The sequence below is a fragment of the Austrofundulus limnaeus genome, unplaced genomic scaffold, assembly GCF_001266775.1.
Source record: "Austrofundulus limnaeus strain Quisiro unplaced genomic scaffold, Austrofundulus_limnaeus-1.0 Scaffold9, whole genome shotgun sequence".
Taxonomy (NCBI): domain Eukaryota; kingdom Metazoa; phylum Chordata; class Actinopteri; order Cyprinodontiformes; family Rivulidae; genus Austrofundulus; species Austrofundulus limnaeus.
Genome location: NW_013952411.1, coordinates 1,829,729 through 1,839,242, shown reverse-complemented (window position 1 = coordinate 1,839,242; position 9,514 = coordinate 1,829,729). Strand labels below are relative to the sequence as shown.

The 9,514-nt window shown below is 41.9% G+C and overlaps 1 protein-coding gene across 1 annotated transcript in view; it reads left to right on the top strand.

The window, feature by feature from the left end:
- Positions 1-294: 294 nt before the first annotated feature.
- Positions 295-9,514, top strand: part of LOC106512910 (FERM, RhoGEF and pleckstrin domain-containing protein 1) — a gene marked incomplete in the record, with an annotated part of 77,265 nt that continues 68,045 nt past the window's right edge. The window contains 2 exon segments of the mRNA XM_014001451.1: positions 295-579; positions 7,241-7,452. Of these exon segments, the coding sequence (XP_013856905.1) occupies positions 7,273-7,452 (180 nt within the window).

Below are 9,514 nucleotides of genomic sequence, written 5' to 3'. Positions count from 1 at the left end.
TTATGTTATGTTATTTATTTGTTTAAATTTTCTTCATTTTAGTCTTTAAAAACACCCAAATTTGCACATAGCATCTATTTTTTTTGTCAGCCTGATGATATAATTTTAAAATATTAAATTGTATGTTATGATATGTTGCCTTTTATACAAAATATTTTTTCTCGACTGCTTCAGTCATTTCTTGGCTAGTTTATAATTTTATTTGAGTTATACTAAGAAGTCAGCTGAACCGCTGGGTGGCGCTGTTGCTCCATCGAACTCCTGGCGCTGAAGGTGGAGGTGCTGCTGCTGCTGCAGCTGCACCTCCTTCATTGTCGGAGTGAACCAACGGGAGACGCTCCTCGGCTCGGTTCTGCGTAATAATCCCGTCTCCCCGCGGCAGCTCGCTCAGTCGTCCGCCATGGCGACCGCAGGAAGCCCGGTCCTGTCCGCCGAGAGCCGCGTCTGAAACTCAGCAGGGTTTCTTTCATTACCTCTCTGACGCCTGGACGTGGATGTAAAAAGAAAGAAAGAAAGAATCTCCATTCAACACTTTGCTGTGGATAAGTCCGCATTTTACTGGAGCGCAGCAGCAGAGGGGTAAGTCCTCCCACAGCCAGTGCTCTCTTATAAGGGAAGTGATTCAACTTGTTTGATGAGATTAGAGCTAAATCCTGGGAGTATTCCCCTGCCTTGTTGTGTGCGACCCTGTGGATTTGGAAGGAAACTCTCACTGTGAAACCCCTTCCTGCCCTGCAGTCAGTGCGGGTTGCATTGCACGAATATTCCGCAGCGTTTCGGTGGTGCTGGGTTCAGGATTTTGTGGATCTCGATGGAATTTAAATGATCTGAAACTCCGCCGGAAGTGAGYGTTTGTGTCCAGAGCGTGTCCAGGTGAGTCCAGGCACTTTATTAGTGTCCCATCCAAGAGTAGCTGGTCGTGGGGATTACAGCAGCCTGCTCTGTTAACCCACATTACATTCAAGACCTGTGAGGTCAGTCAGGAAAGAGGATTTCTCCTTCTCTCTCCCTCTCTCTCTGCACTCATGTCTTTCAGGCTTTTTATTTTATTTTATTGTTATTATTTGTGGCAGAAAAGACTACATCGTGCGCACATGCAGGCTGGTATTTCTTTCACTTCATAAACACACATCACTGCCAGTAATCTCAACTCCAGCAGTGCAACCACACCCTGCCAAAGGTATCTGTTGCTGAACACAGAGGACACTGAGCTGTGTTGTTGTTGTTGTTGTTTTCCTTTCCCTTTCTCAGGTACTCAGCTGCCTGGGGTGGTTCAGCTGTCACTAAAGGGTTTCCAGCTGTTCAGAGTGGTGGACTTCACCAGAGGGGGGCCCCTGCACACAGAGGAGCCACTGTTGGAGAAGCTCGTGCCAGCAGTCCCATAAACCCCACGTTACACATATGTGGGGAATTTGTAGTTCAAAGGCTGGGGTGGGTTTATCCAGGAACACACTCAGTAGTCTGTAAACGTCCCCCTAGTATCTTACGCTTTGGAGGTCTGCACAGCTGCTGGACGATTCTCTTGGTTTGTTTAGGAGCTGAGCTGCACACCACGCTCMTGGCTGCTTGATTCATGAGACTTGGTGCAGGGTGGTGAGAGGGGTGGGGGGCGTGTTGGCTGAAATAATCACGGTCTACTCTTACACTGGCCTCTGTTTCACTGCTGCTCTGTTTGAACAGTGTCCGGTTACATGCCATGCATGTGCAGGTCGCTGTCACACTCGACTCCAGACAGTTGCCAGAAGTCAGGAACAATAGCCGCTGTGGAGATGATGGTGTGAGGATCACATGTCATAAAACACTTAACCGTTACTAATTTTCTTTCTTTTTTTTAAAATAACAAACCCATTGTCAGCATTTTGTCTTGAGAAGGAATTGAGAATTCAGCTGTAATCTAGCGTGGAAATACCAAATGTTTGCCAGGGTTCATGCCGGGTCTTAAAAAGTCTAAAAGTCTCAATTTTGAAAATCAAAAATAAATAAATTGTATAGGTCTTCTGGACRGGTTCTTCTCTAATGAAACGTTTCGTCTCTCCTCCAAGAGACTTCTTCAGTCTGAGAGTTTCAAGCAAAATTCAGGCTTTTGAGTCCTGCCTCCAGGTGACTGATACTCACATCACATGGCTATCGTTGACACCTAATTAACACCTATTGTTAACATGGGGTGGAGTGATACTGGCAATGGCGGCGCTGTAGGAGGGGGACAACTGAAAACGGAGGCCTCCACCTCAGTTTAATGATGGACGGTCTTTCTTCACAAAAATGGCTTCTTTTACTCCTCTCTCAAACCAACGTTCCTCTCTATCAAGAATGAGAACATCCTCATCTCTGAAAGAGTGACCGCTGGCCTGTAAATGAGTGAAAACTGCAGAGTTCTGGCCATTAGATGTAGCTCGTCTGTGTTGGGACATTSTTTTGAACAGTGGYTGCTTTGTTTCCCCRATGTATAACTGGTCACAGTCCTCCTGGCACTTAACAGCATATACAACATTGCTCTGTTTGTGCCGGGGCACCGGATCTTTGGGGTGAACCAGCCTTTGCCGTAATGTGTTTTGGGGTTTGAAAGCCACTGGGACATCATGTTTAGAAAATAAACGTCTCAGTTTCTCCGAAACACCCGCAAATTTTTTTCTTTTTGATTTTTTTACCTGGATTACTGAGATGCATCAGGAAATTTTGAAAATCAAAAATTTAGGCCAAAAAAAGTCTTAAAACGTCCAGATTTTCATCCAAGGTCTTAAATTAGATTTTGTCAAGTCTTAAATTTTTTTTTACGTTCRATCATTCCTGAGAAGCGTTGGCTACATAAATAAACAGAGAAAAGCACTGTAATCAGAGGCTGATGTGATCTGTCTTCATGAAGTGCTAAGTTTTCTACCCATCTTGGTACGTGGTTAAACTACAAATCCTGTGATAACTGCATGCAAAAAAATGGCACAGTTTACTTCCATGTCTTCGACCTCTTTGCCGCTACAACCCTCCCACCGCATACGGCTGCTTGTTCACCTGCAAAAAACAAAGAAGTTCAGTCATGTCCACTGCTTCTTGTTTAAACATGGGAAAGTGTTTTCAGTGAGACTTGGCTTGATATGGGTGATTTTTGCACTCGGCTTGAAGCAGTCCACAGTATGACCGTTACTTTGAAATAATTTAGTGTTCTTTTATTAAAATTAAATATTCTGTAATAGATAAATTAATATCAATCAAAGGTTTCAATGTTAAAATTTCTGGGACCATTTGAATGTTTATGTTAATGCGTCAGTTTGGTCTTAAATGTCATTCCTAATGGTCTTAAAAGGTCTGAAACCTGCATGAACCCTGGTTTGCACAAGTGGATCTATGATTATTAAAAACAAACAGGTGTTAATATGATACAATGTGTTTGTAAATTAACTGGTGCAGTTATATGCAAGTAAAACCAAGGCGTCAGAAGTGTCTATTTTTGGTTGTTATTGTTCTATAAAAAAAAGAAYTTTACTTTCTTCTCACGACTGCAGTTCGACTGGAAACTTTTTCTCAGTCTAAAGGAAAAAAAATTGTATAGGTCTTCTGGACGGGTTCTTCTTTAATGAAACGTTTCGTCTCTCTTCCAAGAGACTTCTTYAGTCTGAGAGTTTCAAGCAAAATTCAGGCTTTTGAGTCCTGCCTCCAGGTGACTGATACTCACATCACATGGCTATCGTTCACACCTAATTAACACCTATTGTTAACAGGGGGTGGAGTGATACTGCCAATGGCAGCGCTGTAGGAGGGGGACAACTGAAAACGGAGGCCTCCACCTCTGTTTAATGATGGACGGTCTTTCTTCACAAAAAATGGCTTCTTTTACTCCTCTCTCAAACCAACGTTCCTCTCTGTCAAGAATGAGAACATCCTCATCTCTGAAAGAGTGACCGCTGGCCTGTAAATGAGTGAAAACTGCAGAGTTCTGGCCATTAGAATTAGCTYGTCTGTGTTGGGACATTCTTTTGAACAGTGGTTGCTTTGTTTCCCCGATGTATAACTGGTCACAGTCCTCCTGGCACTTAACAGCATATACAATRTTGCTCTGTTTGTGCCGGGGYACCGGATCTTTGGGGTGAACCAGCCTTTGCCRTAATGTKTTTTGGGGTTTGAAAGCCACTGGGACATCATGTTTAGAAAATAAAYGTCTCAGTTTCTCCGAAACACCCGCAACATATGGAATAACCACTGGTTTGGGTCTGGGTTTGGGGTCTTCATTTTCACCTGAAGGTTGCATGAAATCCTGTCTGTGTTTCCTGTCTGCTTTCAGGAAAGCCCAGTCAGGATAACCACACTGCTCCAGGGCCTGTCGTGTGTGTGATTTCTCTTTCTGCCTGGCTCCTGGGTTTGTAGGGACACTGTCTGCTCTGTGGTACAGAGTCCTGATCATTCCTAACTTGTGTTCCAGTGGGTGGTGGGAGTCAAAACGCAAATATTGGTCTGTGTGGTTGGGCTTACGATATAGGCCAGTTTCCAACCGTCCTCCATCCGAAAGTTTCATTAAAGAAAAACCCGTCCAGAGGACCTATACATTTTTTTTTCCTTTTGATTTTTTACCTGGATTACTGAGGTGCATCAGGACATTTTTCTCAGTCTGTTTTCAGTATCAGGCGGAGCAAAGTTGGACATTACTCTTGGTCTGTTCTTTCCCACACACTCTACATGATTACATTATCCGCTGGTCTGAAATGGCTGACTCAGCGCTCGGCTCAAACCTGGCGGCAGTCACTCACCTCTGCGGCGGCGGCTGAACGACTGCCCGCCGCTTTGAACCGCTCGTCGAGGTCTGAGGCTGACATCAGGGAGCAGGAATGCATGATGGGACGGATACTTGTGGGCCTTGAGGGGATCTGGCTGTGCGCAGACAGTTTTATACCAATACTGGCCGGCTCATATGTCTCCCCTGAAGAAATGAGCGGTCTGACTTTGTCAAAACACAGTCATCTGAGCAGGGAGGCGTGTTCAGAATTATTCAGTGATGGTGTTTGTTTTCTTCAAACGTGATAGAAGCASAAGGGTAGGCTGGTTTTTCACCAACCTGCTGGTCTTTTAGAAAAAACTGGTTGCAAACTGCAAAGATTAAAAAAGATTTCTTCAGGTTATTTTTTTAAGTCTTGTGTTGAGGGATGTTTCCTCTGACCGACTGCAGTTCAAAGCACCGATTTTATGTGATTTTTTTTCTTTTGCTCCTCCTGTAGAGTTCTTCCCAACAGAAATCATTAACTATGCTGTAATTTGTCCAGATTATTTAACCGCACAATAAATAACTGAACATAGAATAGCTGGAAAACGTCATTCTCATAAAATGCATCAAAACTAATTWTAAACAAACAAAACAAAGCTAACTGAGCAATGTAGTTTTGACTCATCTAACTGTTCACCAGCTGTTAATTTTACAATAATCGTATCTGTGTTGTAAATTTAACTTGGGATAAAAATGTTCCTAAAGTTAAATAACTTAAGTTTCACTAACCCCAAAAGAGCCCCTTAAACACTGGTTTGAGTGTTCTGTAAAGTACATATGTCAAATTTAAGGTTCACAGGCCGCATGTGGCCCATCATGGCCTTTTATGTGGCCTGCGAGAATTTCAGAGATCATGTAATAATGTTCTAAAATAATGCATGTCGATTATTTTACTTGCAAAATGACGGCATCCCACCGCTAAGTGGTGCACAGGATTCAAAAGGAACCGGCAGCCTGTAAAATTTGCTGTGTCTAGGGGTRCACCGATTCTAGTTTTCTTGCTGATCTCCAATCTTTAAATAGTCTGACCTGCTGATTCTAATTTTGGCTGGTACCGTTTTTAAATAGCTGTCAGATGTTATAATCAATCTTCAATGTTCAAATGTTATTTTACTGAAATACTTTGAACAATATCCTTGAAACAATACAAACTTGTTTTAACTAGATATTAGGTAGTGCTCACAGCAGAGCAAAAGAGGATGGTGGCTGAGTTTCAGACCTTTTGTGGAGGTAGAAAAGCTGATCTTCTCCAACAATCTTATCTAAGTATCGGCTGATCTCAGATCTCCCAAACAGAARAAAATCGGCGCTGAAAAATCCTCTAGTAAAACCTCCATTTAACTGCAGTTTCACCAGCTGCTTTYACTGCCGCCCAGTTGTACTGAGAAGTGGAAATTTCCCACTTACAAGTTGTAAACGCCCCCTCCAGTGGAAATTCTTTGTCGGAAAGTGGGGGAGATCAGAATTCAAGATGGTGACTACTTACCAATACTCAGCAGTGAGTGAAACCATCAAAATGTTAATTGATTTTTAAAGGTTTGTTGTTGGTTTTGAAAGAACGTCAATGTCCTAACTTTTAAAAGTGTTTTGTCATAACCTTAACATTGCTATTGTTTTAACGTTACACACTTATTTACACTGATTTTTATGATTATTTGCATGTGCGACTAATGGCAGCAGCAGCTAGCTGTTTCACTTTTGGTTTAGYCTTACAGCAGGAAAGTTGTAATATTTTTTTAAATATAAGCTTAATGCAAAATCGACAGCAATCTGAAGGTTTATAAAACAATGTTCACACAAACTGCTGTGAAGTTGTTGGCGTTGCACAGACTAGCCATTAGATTAGTTCAGTCAAAATGTAACAGTTTTTTCCAATTTGATGTCATTCATAGCACTATCTACAAYGGGTAAGATATTATTTGTTAGCTTTCCACATGACCCCACTATTCCAGATCTGTCCTCCTTTTACAGTTTAAGTTTATCTTCTCTTCAGTCTACTTTCATTCAGCTCAAACCTCCAGCAGTAACTTTAAATRTTTTGATTAAGTCTCGAGTGTACCATTGTGTCTCTGTGCCTTTTGGCCTCGCCTCACTTTAATGATTTTCCGAGTCAGCTGACGGTGAACTAGAGTAACTCTTTGATTTTACACTAAAGTCTTGTGATTTATATGTCAAAATAAATTAAGCCTGATCTGTGCTTTGAAATCAAGAACATGCTACGACTTTTTTTTGTTCCCTCGGTAATTGAGTCTCCCACTGGCAACAATTATCAGCCATTAGTGCTGAGTGCAAGTACAGCTTCGCAATTACTCTGCTGGTGTAATCAGGACGGTGGTGCAGCGTGTTTTCTGGACAATAACATTGTCTTTGTGCTATTTTAAACCCATTCCGCTAATTTAGTGAATGACAGCGGGTTTAATTACTGGGATTATTTTTTACAACTTTTGAACACAATTCTTCTTCTTCCTCCCTCCTTTTGTGTCTTGAATTCAGCGCGRGCTCGGCAGTGAACGGTGCAGCGAACCATGGCAGAGCCAGACCAAGAGCCAACGTCCTCCGGAGCGGGCCAGCGGCTCGGAGCCCCGGAGACCCTTGGCATCAGCACGTTGGACCCCACGCACCGGCCTCCAGCCATGCCGTCCGGACGGCACGTCACCGTAAGGGTCCGCATGCTGGACGACACCGAGGAGCTTTTTGACGTCTCGGTGAGTCGCCGTCTCGCCTATTTCGGTCACRTTTCTCGACAACTCGACTTTTCATTGCTGCAGTGTAGCCGAGCAGCTTTTTCCGTTCCCATCAGGGCTGCTGGAGACGAGTAGCGGGTTGGCATGGCAACTGAAGGTTGCATGCACGGATGAAATTGAAGGAATCCTTTTAGAGTAATGTCAGTGTGGCTCTACTTTATTATGCTGCCTGCTCTCTGCTTTCTAATCTTTCATACTGTCCTAAATTTGCTTTGCTGCAGTAGATTTTTATCCCACCTGACAACCTGTGGGAACCTTTGAGCATCCTAACGATTTACTGAACCTTCAGGTGTGTAAACCAGCATGAGTGGAAACCTCCAGTGTTTTCTTTAGAGAATAGAGAGAGAAACGACAGCAGCACAAAAGAAACACATTTTGTTTTTTCTCTTTTAAMGTCATTTGAATTCTATTCAAGGTTTCAGCTTTAAAAGATAACCCATAGAAATTTAAATCTGTCATCTTAAATTAGCAGCATGGATTAATGAGAGTCGAGCCAAAATTTGGAACTGACTGTGAATGAGCACTTTTGAGTTAAAAACAACTTGAATCACTGGTAAAACCAACAATTAGCATCTTATTACTGCAGCTTTAATTTGATGCACRTCTGTATTGTAGTTTGTTATAAATCACTTACAGTCTCCTGTCTCTCTAAATCTTGAGATTAGCAAAATAATCCACAGCTGAGAATAGATCCTTACAAATCTTTTCTTTTTGTTCAGCCTGGGTAACATTTTCTAAAAACTACAGAACTCTGCTGGTACAAAGTAATGCACAGAAATGTGACAATTTTTWAAAATTTCTTCTCAGGCTGACGGTTTTTCCAGTAGTAGGAAGGTAGTTGTGTGTCTTTGGCTGTTTGCTGAGACAGTAGGGCTAGATGCAACCACAGCACGGTGCTTTTCTTTGTTCCTGCTGGCTAATCTTTTCACTGTTGTTCTTAATACTTTAGGCTTAGTAGATTCTCACAGAGAAATCCCTTTTTAAAGGCTCTCATTTAAATGACGTAATTCTTTGTGTGCTTTGGGTCAGGTAAGACATCAAAGCCAAACATGGTTTTGGTTTCGGAGTCCGACTCTTTGACTGGCATGTTTGTAACCCTCCTGCTGCCCTTGGATCAAAATAAGCAAGAGGTTCTATCTAACCCTTCTTGATGAAATCTCTGTAAAGGTGGAATCATGCTTAGTTTTTAGTAGGGTTCGGCATAATCGTATTGTGTACAATTAATCRTCAGGAAAAACAATTGATTTTTTTTGACACTTGACGATTAATACGATTAATGCCACCAGGCAGAGTCCGCTCTGTGCTCCTCTCCGCTTCAAATATGACGAACATTTTAAAAAAAAGTTCTGTAATTTATTTATCTATCAACACAATTTAAAAATTTGATGTGTAGCCTGAAGTTTGTAATTTTCACACAATTTGGAACAAATTTCTACAAAGAGCAAATCTTTCTCACTAAATTGTTCATGTGACCAGGACATAAGGGTGTCCAGGGACTCCAGGGGATTAATCGTCAAATTAATCGTTATCGGCTAAACACCACAATTAATCGTGATTAATTTTTTTTGCCAATATTGCCCAACCCTAGATTTTAGGCAAACAGTAAACATTATGACACTGAATTTTCCACACAAAACCGGTGTAATTATACAACTTTTTTTGTATATTGTTTTCACAGTCCTAACAGTCCTATTAAATATACCTGCAAACTTTGAAGTGACTTAGCCTTCTCAATTAGCCTGGTTAAAACCAGACCCCTGTCCTTCACTTTGCTTTGGACGGAGGGTCTGGACTCGCTGCTATAGAGAAGCGATTCTTGCTGGAGGCGTGGCCTCTGTTGAAGTGTGTGTTTGTATACAGCGGGTAAAATAAGTATTGAACACGTCACCATTTTTCTCAGTAAATATATTGCTAGAGGTGCTAATGACATGAAATTTTCACCAGATGTCGGTAACAACCCAAGTGATCCATACATACAAAGAAATCAAACCATAAATGCCCAGAAATAAAGTTATTTGTAATA